We start from the raw sequence: 26,952 nt of genomic DNA on the forward strand, positions 1-26,952 counted from the left end.
GGCTGGATTTAAACGTTTTAACATCTCAATAGAGACCCCGCTAGTTGTGGGGTTAGGGTGACATCTCAGTGGCATGCAAGTGCTACTGTTTCAGTACACCATCTACTCCAGGAAACATCTCCAGTCTACACAGAGTGAGAATCCACAGCGAAGCCACCAGACCTATAGTGCTGGAGGATAACACAGATCTGATGGTTCCACTGCAGAACCACAAGCACTCTACCAGCCACAGGGGTCACTGGTGTGCGGTGAACTGAGGATTCCCCTGCCAACCTAAGCCCTCCCTACCTTGGCGGCGAACCCCCGGTCACACAGTGACATAGCCAGGATTCAAACCTGCGATCTCCAGGCTATAGGGCACATCCTGCACTCCACAAGGAGCAACTTTACTGGATGCACCACTCGGGAGCCCCAAGTACACATTTAAGGGCAATTTAAACAGGAACAGTACATGAACATATCACATGGCAATATCCTTCATTCCATGCAAAACTATCAGGATGGCACAAGCCCCAATATACAGGGTGGTTATAAAGCAGTTACTCTGCAGGTTGTATAGGTATCACAAAGTAACCACTTAAGACCTAGACAGAGGTTTAGTTTGTTAAGTAAAGTTAAAACTAATATCTGAGCTAGAGGAACCACTGCTGTGCACCTCCTTATAAAATCACTTGGCCACTTTGAGGGGGAAAAAAATCACTCCCTGAAGAGCAACAAGACTTGGCATGATAGATGCAGCAAAGTTCTAGAACCTCCACTGCGGGCAGTGTAGCCTATATGGCCTTAATATGGTCACAGTTCCTCTCAAGTACAGTTTCTATTTTTGAGATAAGAATCAACATGCAGACAAGTCAATTCAGCTCCAAAAGGTTTTCCACATGAGAAGCACAAAAGTATAACCACCCTGTACTTACAATATTGCATCACCATTTCAGACTTTTAAGAACTGTGGTACCTGTGAATTTATTTGTAATCTCAGGACTAGAAAACATCCATGTATAGTACAACACATGCACGTGTTTGTGCGGCACAGCAAGTAGCACAAGCACATCCGTTTCCTTTAGCATTGTTCTGGCAAATTTTACACAGTAATTCACTTACTCCATCATACATAGGAATCATGTTATGGCAGCCTTGACATACACAAATCTAAACATACATATTGGCACCAGTGAGCTAGATTCTAAACCCCTTGATGAAGTCCTCAGAACTGTGTGGCTTTGCTTGGCTGCTTATCCATTTTATAGGAGACTTTCTGCTCCATAGAGAGCTGGCTGAACTCCGAAGTGCTGGTATCGGACTGTGGCTGGATCATGATAGGGATTCTAGAAGCTACAAAAAGGAAAAATAGAGATTGAAATCAGGAAGTGTACAATAAAGACAAGTGGAAGCCACCAAATACAAAGCAATACAAAATACATTTAATTTATTGGCAACTCATACAGGGGTACGTGTATGGAGACCCCATGTCACGGCCAGTCCCCAATGTCTTCCAATCACTGTAAGATTTTACAAACATACTAGCAGACTATTAAAGGGCAGAGCTATTGAAATAGCATGATTGAAGCTCAAGCATTAGCAAATTGACAACATACAGTATTATATGAAATGTTCTTTGTGTGGGCTTGATCTGTCATACTTCTCTGATACATACAGTGCCATTAACATGACCATCCAAAGAAAACATGCCTGGCGCTGCCACCAGCAGTTTGGACAGTTGGCATTACACAATGCAGCCCAGGTGCAATCCTTCATTAAGGTCTCCATACTCAACCAACCAACTTTATCATCCAACATAATATTTATCAAGCTTTCTGAACTATTGTTTTTAACAATCAGTACATTCATTCTACATCTTGAAATAGTCTGCAGCAAGCAAGTTGTCCTACTTGTCACTAGAGGTGTAAACACTTTAGCTGCATTAAAATTAAAGGCATAGCTAAGACTACTACTTTTTTTAATTTTATTTTTAAACTTGCCTTATGAAAAGATAACGTCTTTACAAAAAGGGAGAAAGTTGTGTACAAAAGTAACCTGCAGCTTGCAGATCCCAAATGTTCACTGTGTGTCACTATAGTAGCTACAGCTTAAGTCTGGTGTATGTGCTCACTCATTTACTCAGGAAATAAGGGCAAGTCTGGAAAAAAAAAAATACCTTGTTCCAAAACAGCTCTTCCCCAGAAAGCCAAATGAAATGAGGAATAAAATAAGAAATAATCTTAACTCCACACTCTGCTAGGTCTTGGTACACCAGACCATCAATCAGCTTCTCCCTTATCCTAATCTTGGCCAGTTAAGTCTACTTCATCAAAATGAAAAATTGACTTTCTTTTGACAGTCCAAAAGAGGTACTGTCTCAGCCTCTCGCTACCAATTCTGTTAAAGGTCACGTGATCAATACAGTCAGCACGGTATCCCTGGAATGGAATGGAATTAACTGACTGACATGGTAGAACATGCCATTTGATAAAAACAAAGCTACAATATGCGACATATCTATTTTGAAAATGACAGAAAGTGTGACTGCATTTAAAATATTAACCATATTGCACCCCTTTGGCCACATATGTAGTCCTCCCTGATAGTCAGGTAGGGTGACCCTGTATTGGCTCAATGAATTCTTTGGTCCACAAAACATTGACATCATTTTTCATTGTCAGACATGGGCACCGCAACAGGCCTCAGATAAGTGTTACCTAGCAGCAATACAATCACAAATGAAGGTGCTGAAATGAATTACAATGGAGGTGAAAATTTAGTTAATTGCACAAAAATAAAATAAAACTGACAATGGAATGAATTAATGAAGCGCTTATTGCCATGCTGCAGGTGTGAGTGAAATTGCAGTGCGACGATCACAGGCACAGACAAATAAGGCAAGTGTAGGATGCTTACGAGTCACTTCGACTGCTGCAGAGAGTTTCACCTGCGTTTTCTGGATCTTGACTACAGGCAGGCTGTATAACTATAACATTGTCACCTAATAAATGAAACAAAACGTCATTGAAAAAACAGGTTCATATTGTAAAAGCCGTAACAAAAATTAAATGCAAGGGTGACTTCTTTGGCTTATGACTTCACAGTGGTTAAAGGCCTGGGCTGCAGCACGTGTTCAAGTTCGTGGCTTCAGAGAGAAAGGTTTTTAGCAAGACCACTCAAGGTGGTGTTTTATTTAAAAAAATAAAACAAAACAGAAAAAAAAAAACATCAATACAAATATCACCACACATTCCGAAAGGATTGCTAACCTTGGTTAGCACTCCAACAAAATAAACAAACAATAACAGTTTTTAACAACCATACCCATAAATAATCAATAAAACCAGAAGCACATCCAATTCATACACTGCAGCATTCACATCCAGAAGGTACCACGTGACGAGATGGCCTTCAACACTGGAGTTCGGTCCAGTATACTTCTGCAGTGTTGAAAGGTAAGTTTCCAACAGAAAATGCTGTCCAAAAATGGTAGTAGCATTAGTTTCCATTTTTCTTTCAATAGAAATAGTGGAAATGGCACTTTGGAGTAAAACCCTGAATGTAAATGCCATCTTGCAATTTGAAAAAAAACAACTTGCCTGAACTGATTAATATTTACAAACAAATGACAACATGCCATCAGGGATGCAAAACTTCACATGGCAGTCCCAGCATTTTTACCTAACAGGCTGGACCAAAAGAGGTCTAGGCATGATCAAAAGTGTTGTGTTCCTGTATTAAAGGATAAGAGATTTGAGGGTATACAGTCTCACTGAACGCTAGTGCAGCTGTTCCGACTGGTCACGTCATAACAGACCTCAGGATTAATGGCGCCAGGGAAATTTAAAAGAGCACACACTAACTAGGGAGGATTAAACATTGATAATAACTGAACAGCAAAAGGTATAGCACTTTAAAAAGTACCAGTTAATGTAAAAGGTAAAAAAATGGGTAATGTGGCTTTGACAGTTACTTGACTCCCATATTATTTTGTTGTCCTGAGTTAAATTGAAGATTTATTTTAATTTTTAATTGAATTCAATACCACTAATGCAAAAACAATAGTCAAATACACTTGAAACGTACAAAAGTCTGCATACAGACAGCTTTTGCCAAATATGTTCCTCTTCCTATTTAGTTGTGAAAATTGTAATATTTGCCATTAAATATATCCTGGTTAGGGCCCATCATGACTTTTTAAACTGATAATCTAATAAAAACAGGCCAACTTGTGCACTTAGTTTTAAGTGAGTTTTTTCTTTCTTTCTTTTTGCTATTTGTTAAAACAGACTTCCTGGCCCTATACACTAATGGGCAGAGAGATATTTCCTTGCTGTATCTGCACTATGCTACTGCAGTTCCTTGCAAGAACTGTGCCCATGGTTGTAACAGGTATGAGTTGGCACCTGGAACGGATGCTGCTTGTGTCAAGTTGCTGCCATCACCAATGCATTTACCCCCGTTGTGTGTGTGTGTGTGTGTGTGTGTGTGTGTGTGTGTGTGTGTGTGTCCTTTCTTGAAAAAACTATCCAGAGTAGATTGCTCCTCATGCCCATTGCCTGGTTGCAGTTTGTGAGAAGATGACAGACAGGCAATGATTGCATTCATCATGCATGATTCGTACTACAATAGGTCATCTTTGAATTAGCGCTCTTTTTTAATTAGTCAACAATGGTCTTTGTTTTCACTGAGAGAACAACACACTTGACACTGGAGAAAGTTCAGCGTCAGTCAGTACTGAGATCGTTCTATCCGGGTCGATCCTGTACGTGATTGTTTTAATAGAGCTAATTTGCATTAAAAAAAATCTGTTGAGATTGTTAAAAACGGGTGTTCGTCATAAGAAGGGTTCGTTATTGTGAAGTTAGCCTGTGTGTGTGTAATATATATATATATATATATATATATATATATATATATATATATATATATATATATAAATTATTTTATTTACAGCAGTCAAGTGCACGGGGTCTACGGAGAAAAACAAACACACTTACAGCAGCTTGATGGACCTGTTATAATAAATTTTATAAAATCAGCAGTTGGCATTCCTGAACACCCGCTACCGATGAATGTTCACTCAGCTGTTTAAACGCAACCTCGAGTCTAACACTGACTCACACTCCATTCACCTGTATATTAATGCCATCAGGGACAGGAAAGTTGTTCCTTGAAATATTAATAAATGTACAGTATCATCGGTTAGGCTGACGAAGCCCTTTAACATTAAGGCAACATTGTTTTCTGAACATTAAAAAGGAAAAGTCTTGAAGCTATATTTAAAAACAAACAAAGGATCCAATAAAAGTCAATTTTCAGCTACAGCTTTCTCTGTAAGACTCCTGCAAATAGAAGATAATCACTTAGGTGCCTCTTAGTTGTATACAGTAGTTATAAAATAAATGTTTGGCATTACCACAAATGGTAGGCACAGGTAGAAAATAATCATTATGGAAAAAAAAAAAACAGGTACCTAAGTAATGACAAGTTAATATGGTATCCTTGTATTACATTAACCACATTTTAGATAAATTACAGGGGAACCTATACATATACTTGGAAACAACACTTGATATTTAGTGCTTACTTAAGAGTGCTAAGTTAATGGTTCCTTACACTGACAAAGCACACTGAAATGCACACCAACACTCAAGGGTGGTTTCTGAATAAGTTTCTAAGATGTATATATCCACTCAAGATCTGTTTTGAGGTGTTTTTTGTAATCACAGCCTCTTACTGGAAACTACAAAACAAACTAATTTAATGCATGGAACATGGAGAGAATCAAATGAATGTTGTTCTAATTAGTTATGATTTATAACATTTTAAAAGCTAGTAGTTGTCCTGAGTACTATGCAAAGTTTGTAAAGTGAAGCAATTAAAATGCTGAACAATGACACTTATGCTATTAAAGAGTTATAAACAAGTAACAGTTTAGAAAACAAGGTTACTTCAATGATGGACAGGTATGTGGGTTTTTGTGTAGCCATGCAAACCTTTACTTTCTGATGTTTTATTTTTATTTTCTAACTACAGTAGTCTCAGCGCATAGGAACACCTCCTAAGAGAACACTTCGCCAAAGAGAACACCCTTGTGGTGAAACAGATTTGCGCCATTGTAAATGCTCCTCCTAAAGGAACAGGAACTTTGCTTAAAAGAAAACCTTTTTGGCACCGCTAGCGATTCATTCACAACTGATACAGTACTGTTTTGTAACCTGATAACTCATCAACATCAAACTGAAATTAAAATGGTTTATTCCATCTTTTCAGAACTGGAATCATATCATTGCCTCATTTGTATTATGATTTCCAAGAGTGCACCTCATCACTACAAAATGGCATGTAAACAAAAGGCGCTTCTCTTACTACAATAAGTTGGAAATTATTAACATTAGTTTGTCTTTTACTTTATTATTATAGTTTATTAACATACACTTGCCTATTGCTTTTCTCTTATTCTGTTAATTTCATGTTGATGCACGTGCGTCATGACAAGTAATAAATATGTATTTATTTACTGATTCATATTGTGTGTGGTGGTCATCTTAGACAACACTTCGGTTAAGATCGCTTTGCTTGCTTCCCGAGGGGGTTCTCTTAGCCAGAGACTACTGTATAAAGGGGGACTCAAATTCTTGCCTGTAGGTGGTGCGAACAGTTCTATCAATGCACAGCTGCACACAATACTCCTCTCTTTATAACACTGATCTAAAGCTATGCAAGCTGTGTTGTAATAATGGCTTAAGTATCCTTTTCAAATATCTTTATTCGTAACATCTTTGAGAAAGCAGCTATTCTCTGTTTTTATAGATTGTTAGGAAAATTTACACATTAATTTGTTATCGGAGTGTGTGTAAGGTGTTTTTTTTTTTTTTTAAATCAAGGGGTTCTTTATGTCCCTTTTGCCTTTTCCACTGTACAGTACATCATTTACCTTGAAGTGCTTCTAATAAAGTAAATGAAATTGAACTTTTTTTTTGTGTATCTACATACATGTGTCAAGTTCTACTTTATTACCCAGCTACACCCTAAAGCTGGGGTCTCCAACCCTGAGTTCTCAGTTAATTAATTGCACCAATTACTGCTTTAATTAGTCAAGATTAACAGGTGTTCCAGATCTTTAGCCATTAATGACATAGACACCTATAAAACCTGGACCAGGGTTACGGACCCTTGCCCTAAAGGATGGCAAAAAATAAACAAGACCATTTATTTTGCTGATTGTTGTGCTCCCTAGTGGTACAAATAAGAATGCAAGCATTACATTACTTTCTGATACAAGCATGTTAGTACTTCATCTTATATGTTCCCAACATATTCAGACCTACTCTGGTGGTTTTTATTTATTTCATACTATCCAGAACTTCTTATTTAATAATGTATTTATTTTCTAAAATACAAATGTACTTTTATATTGACAAATCTTGACATTCGGCCACCTATATGTGAAGAGTACTCCACAGTTGTTATTTCATGAATTGACTTACCAACATTTTTCACCATTCATCACAAATAATTACCTAATACAATACAATTTTGGTCCAAAAGCATGCTCTGTAGTTTTTAAAGAAGTGAACATTTCCCACAAGATTATCTATATGTGATATTGAAAAAAATAAAAGAATCTAAAGTGAGCAATGCTATTTACCACCTTCTTGTTCTGCTTTGATCTGTGCCTCTAGGTCCTCTGGGTCCACATACTGGTATCTTTCATCATTTCCTGAAGATCTGCATTTTCCACAGCAGAAACAGAAACAGCAACAGCAGTAGCAGCAAGTGACAAGACCACAGCAGAATAACAGACCCTGGAACATTACCAAAAAACATTGAGTTGAAACTCAAGCGCAGCAAAGACAAAACCTAACACAAAGCAAGACCAGAGCCTAGTATTGCAGGCTCCTTTTGAATGTGCAAGGCTATTAACTGAGAAAATCAAAAGGTCTCTTGTTAAGGTTAATCTCCAGGAGAAAGAAGGAACCTGCCACTGAGTGACTGTTGACATCCAGATTCTGATTTAAGGATTATCCTGGCAGAATGTGGCATGCACTAAGCCTAAAAGTGTCTATTTAAGTAAGTGCTGCACCTTACTGATTGGATGATGTTGTTTTCACTGTCCTTTTCCTGCTATTGCATCCTGCTTGGGACATCACAGTGGGTTGCTAAAATTGCTTCACTGACTGACAATCTAGTAAATAATATACTGTTCCCCAGTTTCTAAAAGCATTCTGTGGAAGGATTTACCGTTTCATCTTTGCGATCAAATGTGACTCCTACAACTTGACATTCTCGCTTACCCAGCAAAGCAAAGATCAAAGGGTAAATGGGATTATGATCTTGTTTTTATACAGTGTATACCCTAGTGTGACTAAACTAAGCTGAAATAGAGGCATGCATTAATTTAAATAAATTTCTACTAAACTGTTTCAGTATAACTTGCTCTCACCTATCTATCTTTCCATTCTTATACTAAACATTCACAAGAAATGCAATAAATAGAAACAAAACCCTGTAAATATATTAACCACAACACCTTTAATTTGATCTCTGTTTTTAGATAAAACATCATGCTGTAGTTCACTCATCCTTCAGATGAGACGTGAAACCGATGTCCTATTGTAGTGACTCTGCAGCAGTTGTTGATGCACAGTTCACACCCTAGTCTCTGCAAGTCGCTTTGGAAAAAAGCATGTGCTAAATTACCAGTTAATAATAATAATAATAATAATAATAATAATAATAATATACTGTCATTTGTGTTTTCTACTAAAGCCGAGAGTTTCCATTTTTTTCAAGTTGTGCAGTGATTCCTGAATAATAATACAATATATGAATACAACTTTGTATGGGCAGCTCAGATGAGATGTTGTCTTTCCACAGACCACTTCATTACAAAGAAAAGAATATATATATATACAGTTTACTATAGTAACATTATTTATAGTAATATTATTTTTATATTTAGATCTCTGACAGAGCTTTGATTAAACACATTTGCTTTTCCTGTTGGCAAATCAGAAGCAAGTTTAGGGTTCACTTTTTTTTTTGCTGATACCACCAGAGGGCGTCGCCTCACTAACAAGAACCACGTCAGCTAATCACATAAAGTAGCACCCTCACTGGCAGACAATACCAGCATAGTGGCTGTGCACAATATCATCTCGGAAGGAGCGCTCTCTCTCTGTGTCAGACCTGCAGCATTATGGGGTGCCTTGATCAACAACAATGATCAGGAACAAAGGATGCTTTTCAACCTCAAGGGGAATCAAAGCAAATTATTGGGGGGGGGGGGGGGGGGGGGGGGTCTTAATTATTAATGGGTCCATGTTTTTGAGCTGGACTGCTGGAGAACAGCAAGATGTGCAGATTTCAGACTCCTGGCAATGTGTTTCCGATCCTGAGAGGTTGTTCATCTTAAAAGGCATGTCAACAGAACAGACTGCTTTTATTCCCACAAAGTGTTTGGGCCTTTACTAACTTGACTTTTGTGTGCTAGGGTGTTAATAAATAAATACAACCCTACTGGTAAGAAGGCTGAGATACTCTTTGCCTTTGCACATCTACCACACTGAAACAAACATCTGCTTTCTGTAAAGACTACCCACCTTAAAATACCATTTGGATATCAAGTAATAACATTTTCCAGTCTCCTCTCCAAACTGGTCAGACACATACAGTCCCATAGAACCGTATTCATCGTAGATTTTCCTTTTGGTCTCATCAGTAAGGATTGCGTTGGCGTTGTTTATGTCTTTGAACTTGTCTGCCGCTTCTGGGTTATCAGGGTTTTTGTCAGGATGATACTTCAGAGCAAGTTTCCTGTAAATTAATAGTTATTACAAAAAAAAAAAAAACAGCTGCCTATACTGAACATTTGAATACATCACACAGACCTGATAATGCAAGTACTACGCACTGTGTTTCTAGCTGAGCTCACGTTAGTAGCTGGGGTTTAGTGCAGCGTTTTGCAATCTGGGATTCACAGCACTTACTGTATTACAGTGTCCATGAAATAATAATGTTTAAGTATTAAAATGTATTAAAACATTCATACATACAACACACACAAACACACACACACATACACTTTAAGGGTATTATAAGATTTAGCCTTAGCAAAAAAACATAAAAAGTTTGTAAAAGTTAAATTCAATATTAATGTTCTGTTTTGCCCTGGTAAGTAATTTAAATAAATATGTATATACAAAATATGGTTCCCCTTTTTATTTCCAGCAATTTATTAACAAATGTTTACTAATAGATTATCAAGCTTTGAACACCCGCCCCCACCCCCCACCCCATATAGCATTTAATTACTTTGGACAAAATAGGGAGTGTCTTATTTTATGCATAAGAGAGTTCTAAGACAGATAGCGTCCGTATGGAACTGACTCTTGGCAATTTCTTGTTGTGAAATGTTCGCAAAAAAGGTTTCCTTTATACTGTACCTATAAGCTTGTTTGATTTCATTGGCTGATGCCCCTTTCTGAAGTCCTAAAGTCCTGTACAGGGTTTCACTCGACGTGGACATATTTTGCTGTGGTCTGTTGGGAACTGTCAGTTTGATGCTGCAAGAAACAAAATCAATTCTGGTAGTCTCTAATTTTCCAGACAGAATTCGTACAAGTCACAATGCAAGGCCGTAACCAGCAACAGATGCAATTAACAATTCTTTAGCACAAGTCCCTTTTTGTACTGCTTTTCCTCTTCTTGTTCAGACATTATCTTTACTTTGACTAAGACAAAGTCCAATTCACTTTCAACATCTGCACAGTGCAAGTCTTTCAACAGTGCCCCATGGGCATTTTTTTTTTCTTTTTGTCCAAAACTTTACCTTTACAAATAGTTACACAGCAAGTCCCAAAAAATCTCAAACTTAGGATATGACTATAGTTTGAGAGGTGGAACTTATGAAACAAATACAAATAAATTGTTGGCCCTTCTCCATCTGACTTGGCTCAGAATACCATCTGACTTGGCTCAGAATATATCATGTTTAACCACGAAACAAGCTGATAAGATTAGGGGTCAGCGACAGACCACACTTACATTATTCTGAATGGGTTACAAATGGGCAATTTCTAATGAAAGATATGCTTTAATCGGCATTAAGGATTATCAAAAACAGACCAGAATTACTGGAGCAGAAATCCACTGGTCTCAAACAAACAGAACTCGGACAATCTTTCCCCTGCACTTCTGCCATGTGTCACTGATCCAATACCGCTATTTAACCTTCATAGAGTTGTACATGCATTACTTCGTAATTATAATCAGTATGACCTTTTGCTGTTCTCTCGTTTTCCCATTTCGTAAAGACCCACCTTCTGCAGTGTTACTTGAGCGAACCCAGTTTCCATAAAGATTTGAATGGGAAAACACCCCTAATTACTATTATTAATATACAAATTAGGATACAGAAAATACTCAGATTGGCTCTGCTTGCTTTGGTGTCTTTTCATTTCTGAAATGCCACTGTAGGGATGCATGTTGATGCAAAAAATAAAACAACTGTACTTCATTTTTAAAAATAAAACAACCACACTTCATTTTTAAAAATAAAATAACCGTACTTCATTTTTAAAAATAAAATAACCGTACTTCATTTTTTAAATAAGCCAAACTGTTTTAAAACTGTGCAGGGTGAAAACTTCTACCTAAATACACTTCTACAAGTTCATGAAACACTGATGGCATAAAAATGCTATTAAAAAGTCAAGATAACAGACAAGTGGCAAAAAAAATAATAATGAAATGCCAAGTATTTTACACTAGTGCAGATAGTACTGCAATTGCAGGGAATCCTAGAAAAAGTTAGTGCAGGATTGTTAAAATCCCTTTCACTTAATTCTGCAAAATGGAAAGAATTCCAGCACTTTTACAAGGTGTGTGGTTCTTATTTCAGCTGCAGTTTTTGGTGCTGTACAGTAGGTGGGGCTTGCTTTTATTCTTACAGATACTGTCTGTAATAAAGAGGATTGCACAGGAGGGGGTACGTCGACCAAATATTCCCCTTATAAGGGGGAAATTGTACTAAAAATAACAATTCTATGAAACCCAAATAATGTCAGCCAAGCCGTTCTTCAACCTCAAAGTTTCTCAAAAATTATTGCAGTTCTGGAAGTCATTCCTTATTGTGGTTTGTAAACCGAACATTCGCTGGACCCACGTTTCGGTGTAAATTATAATATATATTATATATATCTATATATATATATATGATATATAATATTGGGCTGGATATATATATGTATAACACAAGTGTACGGTACGAAACAAGATATCTTGATTACTTACCATAAAAAAATTAATCGACATCTCTTTATACTTAGAGAACACGAGGCACCTGTAAAATAGCTACATTCTTATTATTTGATCTGGCTTAGCTGTTTACCGTTAAATACAGATCTACAATGCAATAGTGCTTGGTACATGGATTAGAATGAAACCTTTGCAAGAAAAAAAAAAAAACATTCACTGTCCCGAGTCTAGTGATGACTCAACAATGACTCTCCCAACCAAGGAATCATGCGCATACAAAGCACGGGGCAAGCTGAAAACAGTTCTCTGTGAAGCTGTTAACCTATTTCAGGGTGGTTTAAACAGTTACTACACTAGAAAACATCTTCGCCAGTAGCTTGGTACTTAATGGAACACCTAAAACATATTGTAGCACCTTTTCTGAAACGTGACTAACTTGGCGAGAATAAATAGAAACAGAATTCAGAGACTTAAAGTACACATGGTTACAAGTAGGGCTGTGTCCAAAGGTTCATTATCTATCCAGGAGTTCGAAGGTAGTTCTAAACTGTCGAAGGTTCGTCAGGCGCCATTCACGTACTTTTTTCCTCCCTCTGCTAACAAACCGTTTCACAACGTGTGAATATTGTACATCACACATTAAATGTCACTCCCGTGAAGAATTCGATCTTTTGTTTTGTATAATGCATATTACATAAACAAAAGTTGTTATTAAAATCCGCTACCAAATCCTTATAAGTAGGAATCTATATGGCGCCGCTGCCGTGTGTGGAGCAGGGTATATTATGCCAAAGCGGTAGTAGTGCTTCAGTAAAATATGTATTGAATACCTAGTGTACAAGACAGTGTAAGAGAAGTGCTATGATAGAAAAAGATGTTTGAAACATACAAAATGTACCGAGAACACTAACAACTTTAAATTTGGAGGGAAAGGTTGTGGAAGCAACCCCGGTTCCCTGAAAGAGAAAATAACCATCAAGTATGGGATATTGCCGTCAGGCAGTAGGATTGGCTGAGCTTTATAGCAAAGCTGCCGATAGGCCTCCGTGCGAGCTGACGTGTAAGCCCGCCCCCCTGGGAGCTTACAATACGCAGTGCGCGGAGACTCTCATCCTCTTTTGCTCTTCAGGCCGTGAAGACTTCCGGAGCTACCTTATGGCTTGATGGTTATTTTCTCTTTCAGGGAACTGGGGTTTCATCCGCAACCTATCGTTCCCTTTCAATTTGAAAATAACCATCAAGTATGGGAACAGTGTACCCAAGCTGTCGCGAGGGAGGATTCTCGGCAGTAGGACAGACTTACGTCATAACGCAACTGCGTAGGCAATACATCTAGGCATATGCGGCGCTGCGCCTCAGCGTTTATGCTCGCAATGACACCTGTCCTAAGGTGGGGTATTAACCACTACATTGGCAACCTGAGGTGCCATAGAGTGCAGTACAGATGCTCCAAATAATGGAGCAGAGGAATCCAGCACGTTTAGTCTGTAAAACCTCATAAAGGTATGCGGTGTAGCCCAACTGGCTGCCGCGCAAATATCAGACACTGGCACCCCTCTAAAGAGGGCCCAGGACGTTGCCATACCCCTAGTGGAATGCGCCTTCAACTGCCCTGGCGGCGGAAAGCCTGCAGACTCATAGGCTAATTTAACAGCATCCACTATCCAGTGGGAAAGGCGTTGTTTTGACAACGGCTGACCCAAGATCTTAGAACCATGGCATATGAACAGTTGTTCTGTTTGCCTCACGGTCTTTGTACGGTCAATATAACGCCTCAATGCCCGCACAGGGCAGAGCATGTGTAACCGTCGTTCCTCTGGAGAGGAAAAGGGAGGAGGATGGAACGCCATCAACTCGACCGGCTGGTTCATGTGGAACGGAAATATAACCTTTGGCAAAAATGCTGGATTTGGGCGCATGGAGACCTTAGAACCGTCTCCTGCGAAGCGGATACATGAAGGATGCACTGACAGTGCATGTAACTCACTGACGCGTTTTGCTGACACTACCGACAGCAAAAACAAGGTTTTCATAGACATGGGCTTCATATCCACTGTGTGGAGAGGCTCGAACGGTGCCTTGGTAAGGGCTTCTAGCACCACGTCAAGGCTCCATGACGGTAAGCTGGTCATCCTTTAGCGTCTTGTGCCTTTAAGGAACTGAGATGCCAGAAAATGGCAGCCTGGTGATAATCCTTCAATGCATACATGGCAAGCTGATATGGCGGCTAAATACACTTTAAGTGTTGAGGGAGATTTCCCTTCATCTAACAGTTTCTGTAGAAACTGTAATATTATTGCCATAGGACAAGATATTGGGTTATGGCCCCCCGCCAGACACCAATCTTGGAACAACTGCCACTTGTACGCGTACTGCGACCTGGTAGAGGGCGCTCTAGCGCTCTGAATGGTCGAGATCACCGCCATCGAAAGCCCTAAGGCTGACAGGCGCTCCCGTTCAGGGGCCAAGCCCATAGCTGCATGAGCTTGGGGTTCGGGTGCCAAAGCCGTCCTTCGGCCTGTGACAATAGGTCTGCTCGCAGGGGAAGCTCCCGCGGTTGACCGTGCAGCAACGGCACCACGCTCGGGAACCATATTTTCCGAGGCCACCGGGCAGCGATCAGAATCACTGTCGCTTGCTCTACCCTGACCTTCTCTAAAAGGGCGGGGAGCATCGGAATCGGTGGAAAAGCATATAGGAGAACTGGCGGCCATTCGTGAGCCAGTGCGTCGACTCCTAGGGGGCTGTCGGAGTCCCTCACCGAGAACCACAGGGGGCAGTGCGTGGTCTCTCGCGAAGCAAAGAGATCTAGCTGCGCTCTGCCGAACCATTCCCAGATGCGCTCTACCACCTGAGGGTGGAGACGCCATTCTCCAGCGAGAGGGCCTCCTCTGGACAGGAGGTCCGCTACGTAATTGGCTCTGCCCGCTAGGTGAACCGCGCGCAGAGAAGTCAAACACAGCTGTGCCCATAGCAACAGCCGTGCTACCATTCGGTGAAGGCGGGGGAACCGTAGGCCGCCCTGGCGGTTCATATACGCCACAACTGTGGTGTTGTCCGACCACACCAACACGTGCTTGTTTAGAAGCACCGGCAAGAAGTGCCAGAGGGCGAGGTCCACTGCCCTGAGTTCCAGAGCATTGATGTGGGCTGACCTCCAGGGTCCTGACCACATTCTGCAGGTCCCTGAACCGTTCCAGACTGCTCCCCAACCTTGGTTGGAAGCGTTGGTCGTAACCACTTCCCTCCGGAAGATGGGACCCAGGCGAACGCCCTGGCGGATGTTTGCCGGAACTTTCCACCAGCGTAGTGCTTCCCAGAAGGTTTGGGATACCGTCAACCTGCGGTGTTTGTCTCTCTGCGGATGTAATGCGAAAATATTGAACCAGGCCTGTAGAGGTCTCTGGTGTAATAAGCCCAAGGGAAGGGCTTGTGAGGCAGCAGCCAACAGCCCCAGCATGCGCGGACACAGCTCCATGCTGACTGTTTCTCTCAACCTGAACAGGGAGAGACACCGTTCCAGCGAGGCAACTCTTTGTGTTGACAAAGTCGCTTCCATGGACACTGAGTCCAGATGCAGACCCACAAATTCGGTCTGTTGGCTTGGCACAAGGCGGCTCTTCTCCGAGTTGGTCTTCAGACCCAGCCGCTGCAGATGGTTTGTAACCATCATTGTGTGCTGTGCCAGCTGCTCCTTCGACTGCGCGCAGACGAGCCAGTCATCTAGGTAGTTCAGCAGTTGGACGCCTTGAGCCCGCAAAGGGGCCAGAATGGCGTCCATACACTTCGAAAAGGTTCGAGGAGCTAGAGACAGACCGAATGGGAGAACATAAAACTCGTACACCCTGCTCTGGAATGCAAAACGCAGATACTTCCTGCGACCCGGGCAGATGGGAACGTGAAAGTACGCATCTGTCAGGTCCACGGTGGTAAACCAGTCATCGTGCTGGACCGACTGGATGATGTGCCTGTGCGTAAGCATCCTGAACGATAACCGACGTAGGTATTTGTTCAGTACTTGCAGATCTAAAATAGGGCGGAACCCGCCGTCCTTTTTGGACACTAGGAAGTATTTGGAGTAGAACCCCTGGTCGATGAGAGCAGGGTCTACTTGTTGAATGTCACGCTTTCTGAGCAGTGCCTGTATCTCCACATTCAGAGTTGAGGACTGAACAGAGTCCTTTATTGCAGTTATGACCACCCCCCTAAAGGGGGGAGGCTTTAACTGGAACTGAAGGGTGTACCCGGTGGAAATGGTCTTGTGCACCCAGATGTCGTTGGTGCACTGTTGCCAGAACTGGAGCTGCGGGACAATGTAGGGGTGGGCCGATAGCTGCCTGGATGTCTCAGGGCTGCTTCGGTTGCGCTCGCTCACGAGGGGCCTGGCCAGTGCCACGAGGACGTGACCTGCCACCTCCTCTAGGGCGCCATTCTACGCGCCGCGGTCCAGAAAATGGAGACCGACCGCACGGCTGCAGATGACAGGGGTGTCTTAGCACCCCACGGCCGCGGTAGGTGCAGTGGTGGTGTCTTTCGCCACTGATGCTCCTGCTGGCGCTTAGGCCGAAAGGGCTTATGCAGCCACATCTTTGCCATTTGCTGAGACGCCTCCCTGGCTTTAGCAGAACGCTGCAGCATCTCCTCCACCGCTGGGCCAAACGTGTGCCCCGGTGTGATGGGGGCATTTAACAACGGGGCCTTGTCAAGCTCTTGGATTCTCGCCTGCGAAAGCCAGAGCTGCTTTCTACCGACCACTAGGGACGCAATACTTCTGCCCTGGGCCCGAGCGTTTAGCTGGGCTATTTTGACAAGGAATTGGGCAATCAACGCCAATTCCGCCCTCAAGGACGCCAAAAGGTGCTCAGTGAGGTCTTTCACCAGCGACGCCTGGTAGACTGACAGGAGGCTGGCCACGTCGGACAGTCTGACTGCCTCCGTAGCCGCTGCATAGCCCTTTTTTAACTGAACCTCCGTGATCCTGCACTGTCGATTAGGACATGCAGGGTCCTTAGTTAGGCCCAAGAGGGTCAGTGTTTTGACCAGGGCCGCGAAGGTGACATCGACTGGTGGAAAAGACGCCGGTCCTGCCTCACTTGCTCCCTGCATGGCAAACGTGGAAGCTTTCCGCAAGGTTACCGGTGAAGAGGCTGGGGCCCCCCAGGTGGATTGCACCTCCTTAATAAAGTCCAGGAAGGCTGGGAGCGTCCTGGGCTGCGAAAACCGCACAGAGGGCGACTCAAACAGTGACCGCCGGGGTGGTTCTACGGCTGGCCACTCAACCCCTAGGTGGCGAGTTGCTCGCTCCATAAGTGACCACAAGGGGTCGTTGGTGTCCAACATCTCCAACTCAGTGTCCAGCTCTGAATTGTGAGAGGTTAGTTCGGCTTCCAAACTATCCTCCTCAGCGGGAGGCTCACTTTCCGATGAGTCCCTAGAGATCGCATCTGCATCCCAAACCCCTTGGGGTTGCTGGATGACCGGGGCGGGCAGAGCCGGTTGGGCAGTTGTCAACCCGACCTGAGCGTCAGTGGTTTGTGGTGCCCTGTTGGTCAGTGACATGAGCAGCGATTGCTGACCCATCATCACCTCCATGAACTGGGACATCTTAGATGTCAGCTCTGCCACGTCTGACCTGTCCTTGTGGCATCTGTCCCGGCGAGGGGAACGAGAGCGCCCCCTATGACGGGGTGAAATGGAGCGCGACCGCGACCAACGAGGGCGTTCCCTGCGAGGAGAGGGGCCTCGGCGTCGGATAGGCGGGCTACGGGAGCGTTCCCGAGCACGTCTATGCTCTGGAGATCTCTGAACAGCTGTAAGCTGGGAGGGGCTCCTTGATAGCTGCAATTTTCGCAGTGGTGTAGATGGCGGAGGAGCAGACACCGTGCAGGACGACCCAGAGGAAGGGGAGTGGCTCCCCACTGCTTTCCTCGCCATCTGTCAAAGAGTGCGCTGTTGGAAATTAGCACACAGCGAGCAAAACAATCTGTCTGCCAAGGCAGACGCGGCGTGCTCTGGTCCCAGGCATGCCACATAGTCCTCATGGGGGTCGCTCGCCGGCAATTTCGCCTGGCAGGTAACGCAACGATGGAACAAAGACATTTTTATGATGGGATGCGTCGTTGATTAATACGTCGAGCGTCGAGGTACGTGTACCGAGCAGCAAGGCGTTGAGTGTTAAGCGCCGAGCGTCGAGGTGCGTGCACAGAGCGTCGAGGCGTTAATGCACCGAGCGTCGAGCGCGGAGCGTTGAGCGTCGAGGTGCTTGTTGTTAGTGCACCGAGCGTCGAGGTGTTAGTGCACCTAGCGTCGAACGCTGGAGCGTCGAGCGTCAAGGTGCGTGTGCCGATCGTCGAAGCGCAAAGCGTCAAGGTGCGTGCACAGAGCGTTGATGTCTTAATGCATCCAGCGTCGATCGCGGGAGCATCAAGCGTCGAGGTGCGTGCATCAAGCATCGAGGTGCGTGCACCGAGCGTCTATGTACCAATGCACCGAGCGTCGATCGCAGGAGCGTCGATGTGCATGCGCAGAGCGTCGAGGCGCCAAGCATCAAGGTGCGTGCACCAAGCGCCGATGTATTAATGCACCGAGCGTCGATCACGGGAGCGTAGAGCGTCGATGTGCGTGCGCAGAGCGTCGAGGCGCCGAGCATCAAGGTGCGTGCACCAAGCGCCGATGTATTAATGCACCGAGCGTCGATCACGGGAGCGTAGAGCGTCGATGTGCGTGCATCGAGCATCGATTGAGAAAGCATCGAGAGTCGAGGTGCATGCGCCGAGCGTCGAAGTGTGTGCACCGAGCATCGAGGCGTCGAACACGGGAGCATCGAGCGTCGAAGTGCCTAGCGTCGATGCGCCGAGCGTCGAAGTGTGTGCACCGAGCATCGAGGCGTCGAACACGGGAGCATCGAGCGTCGAACGCGGGAGCATCGAGCGTCGAAGTGCCTAGCGTCGATGCACCGAGCGTCAAAGTGCGTGCACCAAGCCCCAAGTGCCGAAGCGCTGCTCCAAAGTGCCAACACTAGAAACGCTGAAGCGCGTGTACGCTGCGTAAAAACGCTATGCACTGGACGCCGAAGCGTCAGCTGACCCGCAGAGCGGAGACGCTAAGTGCTGGTACAGTGTCCTTGGTCTAAAAGACAAAGGAGCTGTTCTATACTTACCTGTGATAAGGGACAATGAGTTGTCGTTGGTGGTAGTCTTCCTTATGTAAGTGAATGGGGAAAAAAAAAAGTTTTTTTTTTTTTTGATGAACTGCAGCCGCACTGAGTGCAGGATATGGTAGTATTGCTACCGAAGACAACGACCACGCGGTGGGGTGAACACAAGCCGCGGGTGGTAGTTTTTGAGTGACTGCGAGTAGCAGTCTAACTCCGGCTCTGGCGCGGTGCGAGACCGAGGCTGCAAGAAATGCGTGGCCTACAGGCGCGCAACGTGTCCTCTAAACTCTAGTCCATTAGGGAGAATAGACAGCACAAAAAAACCCAACGAAAAAATATATATAACAAATTATATATATATATATATATATATATATATATATATATATATATATATATATATATATATATATATATATATTAAAGACGAAGGTCCAACGCGGAAAGAACGCTATGCAGGGGCAAAGCGTGAAAGGAAAATATATAATAAAATTATATTTATATATATAATGCTCAACAAGCAAAAACTGAAGTCAACTCAAAGAAGGGGTAGAATCAGTGAAATTAATCTCAAGACAAAAAAAAAAACCCAGAGAGAACTTACGAGCTCAGCTTCCTGCAAGGCCTGAAGGAAAACGGGAATGAGAGTCTCTGCGCGCTGCGTATTGCTAGCTCCCAGGGGGGCGGGCTTTCACGTCAGCTCACGGACGCCTATCGGCAGCTTTGCTATAAAGCTCAGCCAATTCTACTGCCTGACGGCAATATCCCATACTTGATGGTTATTTTCGCATTGAAAGAATACTGGACACTGTCCGGCTCTGCCCCTTCCAGCTCATGTTATCCAGATACAAATCTTTAATTTCTTCATTCGCCATCTCGACAGCAAAGCGCTGTATAGCGTAAACTGTATTGAAAGAAATGTCTCGAAACCCCTCTGCTGTTTCGGATTTTTTTTGTTAAATGACCAGACGACCAAAAACAACAACAACAAAAAAAAAAGTTGAATGCAAACTGTGCAAGCGATTGTTGATGTATCATGGAGGCACAACTAATCTCCAGGGTCACTTGACAAGCCTAAATTCATATTGTTATTAGTAGTAGAGGTAAAATGTGACTGATAACCTGCTTGGTACAGTGACTTAAATAAAGCTTTGCTTTGCCTAAGTCAGCTGCAGTTGGTGCTGCTGGAATGAAAGCTTACTGTATATATCGCAAGCAGTATCAGTATGTGTAAATACATATGTATTTTTATTTAAATTATAAAAACATGATTACTGTTTTATATAACATAGTTTTAAATTACATGTCAATGTTTTATTCCATTTATACAAATTACCTGTAAAACAGCATTTTCAATCAAATATAATACAAGTAGCTATAGTGACATCACCAGTACATTATGCACATTACTACCATCCAAGGTTTGACCCTTCCTTATGTAATTTGTTCGGAACCTTCAAAGGTCAAAATGCACCTTTTGTTACAGCCCTAGTTGTGAGGAACACATATAAATGCATGTATTACTTTGATAACGCATCTAATGAGGTACATGGTTTATTTTTTAATAACCCAATATTAACACAGTATATATCGTAAATAGAATTAAACTTAATGCTACAAGAAGCATCATCTGAAATTAAATTAAGGTTGTGCGCACTTATCCTTGTCTCACTTTTCAAATAAAAATACATCTTATACAGCATAGCAGAGCAACACCATCTCAGTTCTTGGAACACACTATCCACAAAATGTGACATGGGAATATTAGATTTACCAAAGAAACATAATGGAAATACTTTTCTGTTTGGTAAACACTGTTTCAGGAAAAAAGCTGTTCTAGTTTAGTTAAACATACTATTATTTCATGGCAAAATCTGCAAAGCAAAAATATTGCTGGGTGCTGTTGCATCTTTACTTCATTTAAACCAATTACAAAAACAACTGTGGGAAAGAATGTACTTCAGGTGTATTCATTTTAGACTACTTATACAAATCTGATTGTATGCTCTTAATTCAAGAACTGTTTCTACAGTTTTCTCTCAGGCCAACCTGTTGTTGCAATTTCTACTTCCAGCATTTCACAAATTTCAATCCTCCCATCACAATAAAGCATGCAAAATCCACCTGAATCATTATATATACATGTTACAAACAGGGACTAGGAAACAGGTTTACAAAATTAGAAATAAAATAAAAACAAATAAATGTTTTGACTAGTTTTTGGTTATTGTAGTTTAATATTTGAATCTCTAAATATAACAAAAAAAAATAATGTTATGTTAACATATTCAATTACATAACGCGTTGAAGTTTTCCATATACTTAACGAAAAACTGACACAAATTGAACAATCTGACATTTTGAAATCTAACATGAAAACACACGATTTCCAAAAGAAGGCACAAATCTTGACAAGTGTTAACTCAATTAGAAGTTAATGAGTAGATTCAAGCTACAAAAGCATGATTTTTACATAGATTTTGTAACTTTAGAGCAAGACTTGGGGATAAGCCATACCTCCTCGGAAACAGTTAGTTCATACATTTTAAACAGTGGTTCTCAAACTAACTGGGGCCACCTTTAAAGTGTCTGAACTGGCCATTTACAAATGCATTAGAACAAGGATGGAAATAAGATTCCCACTGAACAGCAGTCTGATCTGCTCCTGGTTTTACAAGAAGTTTAAAAAGACACACCTTATCTTGTTACATACAGACTGTGGCTTATCAAGCTTGTATTAAAACCTGAAATGGGTGAAACTTCTATTGCCTTCCTGGTACAGCAATATCTCATCTAGATTTTGTAGTGAATGAACTGGAATAATAAAGCAAAAAGACACACTGTAGTATTCTTAATCTGACAGAGTTTCAAAATTAATGTTAATTAATACATATAAAATACCTTGCTGCATTGTGGTCTGATGGTGTTGTGATCCCTCCTGAAAACAAATTTGCGAGTTTGAGAACTTCTGATTATCTGGCTTATGATTCTTGATTTAGTTCTTTGTCTTTCGAAAATGCAGCTGTTTATCAGTACATGAAGATTTCTTGAATTTCACTCTCTGTATGAAAATATGGCTTTCCATGTATAGTTTAATTCATTTTTCTCAAAGTATTGTAACAGAACAAACACATTGCAACAGAAAATTGCATCCCGTACATCTACCCGTCTATACCCGGTCACTCTCATTTGAATTGTACTCTGAGATATTTCCTGCTGTTTGTTTGAGATTTGTTTGTTCTTTGGGAAGCTGGGCTGGTTCCTGGGTTTTCTTGTAGCTGGCTGCAGGTGATAGCGTCACAGCACTGAACTGGTCCATGAGGTCCAAGCCTCCCAGAAAGTTTACAAAAATAATTCCAAGTTTGGTCGGCATGACACTGGAACAAAAAGTTAAATCAATGAACTGACTCACAGCATGGGCCATTGAGTAGAACACTTTAACTCTATGGGGCTTTTATTGACCACTGTTGCCTTTAATCCTCACTAAACATGTGTGCAGTAATAAGGTCTGTAGCAATATTCTTATATTAAAATATTGCTAAATAAGGAATTATTAGCAAATGCAACCTCATCACCAGTCATTTTATTGTTGTCGTTTTTTGTTTTTTTTTCCAAACCTAGGCATTACAAAGTTTAAACTGGTGCTTCCTGGTTCTTTTTATTTCCTGTGTTGCGGGGTCTGTCTCGCTCCCATGATTTGGTTGCATCAATAATATTTTAAAATATGTTCACCAAAATCATGAAAAGGAAGGAATTCGATGTTTACCTTTTTAAGGCCATCAGAAAGTATAAGCTAAACGGCAGAAGCGTATAGAGCTTCTCTCTTAAGATGGCGTCCACTATCTTCTCTGCAGCATCATGCTGATCCATGATAGGCAGAAATGAAGGCCACCTTTAACGACAACCAAAAAAGTTACATGAATGGGCACATTACTGGCAATGTCTTAAAGAACAAATATGGGATGTCCATCCAATGTATTCTTAAGAACTCACATATATTCTTTTAATAAAACTAGGAGAAGGTTATCACCAGAACTGTGTAATGTATACTGCTACTTTGTTTTAACTCGAAGATGTTCACGCCATGGCTGTGTTTCTTTCAATTCTACTTGACTGTGTCCTGTTAAAGTCTAACATTGAATTTGACTTTGAAATATCTTTGGGGTCAAAACATGTCAGTCAATAGAGTAAGCAGCTGGTTGGTTAATAACAGGAAAGTAGCCACTGAAGGGGTGGAAATGACCAAGCAAGCGCAACACTAACTGAGCGCATGGCTTGCAAACAGACATATCTTTGATCACGTGTGGTACTATATCATGTTTTAAAATAAAAATACATGTTTATTTACTATAACGTGAATCTTTCAAACATTGACGCTTGTGACCTATATAACGAATGGAAGTGCACAGCAGGTAAGATTTATGGAGTTATTGTATTAGCTACAATCACTTTAGTGAGAACGGTATCCTTTGAACCCAGATCTCTTACTTTGTCTGGCAGCCTGCAAACATGGTAGTGTTGATCAAGTAGGGGCATGCAATAGTGGTTTTAACTCCTTCCTTTCCAAGAACAAGAAGTTCCAAAGCTATGGATTCAGCAAAACCCACAGCAGCAAACTTGCTTGCACAGTAATCTATGTGAGAAAAACAAAACAGATTACATTTGGTCTGTAGTTTTAAAGATCAAGACTCATAAATACAACAAAAGGCCCTGTTCATGGACAATCTGGCCAGAATATAAATAATACAGTACATAATTAGTGATAACCCCAGTTAACCACTCATCAAACTATCACAAGCTCTCCATGGCAGAAGAAGGAGATAATTAAATTAACTAGTTTTGACCCATATTTGGGAGCCCTGAGTGGAATAGATTCAGGCACCTGATTGAAACGCACAATACAAACACCATGGGGCAGGGACTAACACCATCCATGGCAAAATAAGGGCACCAACAAGATGTAACCAGTGTCTGAGGGCCAGCTCTGAAAGATGTTGCTTTGTTTAGTTAGTAGAACACAGCTGACTTGCCTGCTAAACCATTCATTGCAAACAGTCCTCCATGGCAAGCAATACACACAAGGTGGCCGTGATTACGGGCCATCATGGTAGGTAAAAAAGCCTTGTAGGTCTGAAAAATGTAAAGAAAAAAGTTTGACTTAAACTTGCTTCCATTGTTGCCCACACAACTTAAACACTGATTTGCATGATACAGGGTTATTTGCAAACATGAATATGAATTTGAATAGAGCACAATGCAATGTTAATTCACTTACCCAAAAATGTGCTGCTGCATTAACCCTTAAAGTTCTGTCCACCAAATTGTCTGGGGCATCTGTAAAATTGTACTTTCCTGTTACCACTCCGGCATTGTTCACCAGTATGGACACATCACCTACTTCCCTCTTCACCTGCCAAACAAAAACACAAAAGAAACCCTCCTAGATACAGGTTACACATTAGATCCCAGAAGTGTTTCTAATAAGTCTGGTAGAGGACGCGTCTACATTTCCTTTTAAGCTTTAACTGGACCTTAATATAATGACCATTTAAACACGATTGCATTTGCCTTCATGCTCATAAATTGATTACTATCGTATGATGACTACTGAACAATGTTTTAGAACTAAATGAGTTTTTACTTTATAAATATGCTTAGTTTATAAAGGGAAGAGAATGTTATTAAGTAAAGTACTACCATGGTTCTAGGTGCAAAATATACAAGTACCTGGCTGATAAATATATGTGAGTGACAATGGCACTGACTACAGTCAAGTACAGTATTTTCAGCTTCTTTGACAGTTTCCCTTCACAGCTCTGGCAGCTGAGTGGTAGGTATAGGATACCAAACTCATTTCATTTGAGACCTGAGCCAGCACCAAACCCAGGCCTCCACAGATTAAAGACAAGTCTCCTTAATATCAGCACATATGACCTCTGTTCCACTTTGTACAACGCTGACTCTGCCATTCACACTCAAATGGCAGGCAAATGTAGGGTACTGAGACAACCACACATATAGTACACATACAGGCGCAAACTAACATCCACTTAGGGGACATTTTAAAATTATTTTCACTTAGCTCAAAACAAGATTGTTTAAATGTGGTGGCTTTAAGTGTTCACAAGTTAAAGCCAGACCATTTAACTGTGAAAATGATTTCATAGGTCACCTACAGCATGTATCTTCAAAAGTCATTTCTTAGGATTTTTTTTACTTACCATTTCTGCAACTTTATAAACCTCTGTCCGTCTGCTGCAATCACACACATAGGCATAGACCCTGACATCCAAACTGCGTCTTAGCTCTTTTGTTGTTTGTTCAATGGCTTCCAAGTTATTATCCCAAAGCACCAGGGTGGCCCCGAGTACGCCAAACTTCTCTGCTATAAGCTTTCCAATACCCTGAGCAGCACCAGTAACCAGGACGATCTCTCCTTCAACATCCTTTCTGGGTGGATGGACCAACAGCCGCGCAAAGGCCTCAAAAACATAGAAGAACGTCCCGAAGGTTAAATAAAAGAGCTCTTTCACAACCTTCAGGCTGATGATAGCTTTCTCAATATAGTAAATAAAAAGATTATGCATGACAGCTGATTCTGATTGCTAATATTTAACTGAGACGCTTGTTGATATCCTGATCAAACTATCTCACTTCCTGCTTGTCTGTACAGAAACATCACCTTTCCAGCTGTTCAGTAAATGTGTTTTTCCTTTCTCAGTACCTCAGTGATAAAGGCAGCGCTGCTCTGTGTGAGTGTGATGTATTTCTGGATTGGAATCCTAGTCGTCACATATTGTTAAATGATATTACCAAGTGCCTGGAGGACATTCAGAGGCTAAATTTAAATAGCCTGCTTCCAGTACTGTGCAATGAAAATCAAAGGCCTTTGCAAGACAAACATGTGGTGGAGTTTGTTATGTGTTGTTTAAATAGAAACACGTGTAAATGGGTAGCAGCAGGGAGTTAGTCCACCACCTATTCAAACAGACTCAAACACCATAAGCATTAATTGATCCAATTAGAAATTGTAATGCATGTTTTATACTGTGATTTCAGTCTGTATAATATGAGCAGTAGCTGACCTTCAAGTCTTCCCAGAACATACATTTCTGTTATCAAGAGTTTTATGATCTTACTCAGACTCATCAGCCCAAGAGGCTATTTAACCAAAAAGTGTCACTTGTGACACGCTGCAGACCTTGAGGCCTAGAGAATGTGTCCTCTTGGTAACTTTTATGTAATAACTGGCTGGTTTTCATATGATAACCAATATCAGTTATTAGGAAGGGAAGGCCCTGTGGATCAACACCAGCTTTAGCCCTGCACTTCCTTCATTTTGACCAGGAGAAGCTGGTGTGCAGTAGAGGCTTTGTAGTAAACATACCTAGTTTCAGTATTTTAATAAAAAATAAATACAATTTTGTTAATTCTTACATAACTTTGAACAAAAAATATATTAAATGTAGTATAAACTTAATGATCAGCAAGAGCTGATGGAAAACATGTGCTAATTATTACATTTCTACTAGATTACAATAATGTTTATAAAA

At 41.6% G+C, this 26,952-nt stretch overlaps 2 protein-coding genes across 2 annotated transcripts; both read right to left on the minus strand.

Annotated features, from left to right (window-relative positions):
- Window positions 1-213: 213 nt before the first annotated feature.
- Window positions 214-20,080, minus strand: LOC121317493 (dnaJ homolog subfamily C member 5-like). The gene is made up of 5 exons (XM_041253491.1): window positions 20,004-20,080; window positions 10,431-10,550; window positions 9,588-9,801; window positions 7,637-7,790; window positions 214-1,332 (listed from the first exon to the last, which is right to left on the minus strand). Exons 2-5 carry the CDS (start codon window positions 10,511-10,513, stop codon window positions 1,205-1,207), a joined length of 579 nt encoding a protein of 192 aa, XP_041109425.1. The 5' UTR covers window positions 10,514-10,550; window positions 20,004-20,080; the 3' UTR covers window positions 214-1,204.
- A 1,533-nt stretch (window positions 20,081-21,613) lies between these two features.
- LOC121317492 (epidermal retinol dehydrogenase 2-like) lies at window positions 21,614-26,540 on the minus strand. Its single transcript, XM_041253490.1, has 6 exons — window positions 25,621-26,540; window positions 24,675-24,809; window positions 24,430-24,529; window positions 23,888-24,032; window positions 23,166-23,291; window positions 21,614-22,776 (listed from the first exon to the last, which is right to left on the minus strand). The coding sequence occupies exons 1-6, from the start codon at window positions 25,984-25,986 to the stop codon at window positions 22,569-22,571; spliced, it is 1,080 nt and encodes a 359-aa protein (XP_041109424.1). The 5' UTR covers window positions 25,987-26,540; the 3' UTR covers window positions 21,614-22,568.
- Window positions 26,541-26,952: the final 412 nt, after the last annotated feature.

This window comes from Polyodon spathula, chromosome 6 (genome assembly GCF_017654505.1).
Source record: "Polyodon spathula isolate WHYD16114869_AA chromosome 6, ASM1765450v1, whole genome shotgun sequence".
NCBI lineage: Eukaryota > Metazoa > Chordata > Actinopteri > Acipenseriformes > Polyodontidae > Polyodon > Polyodon spathula.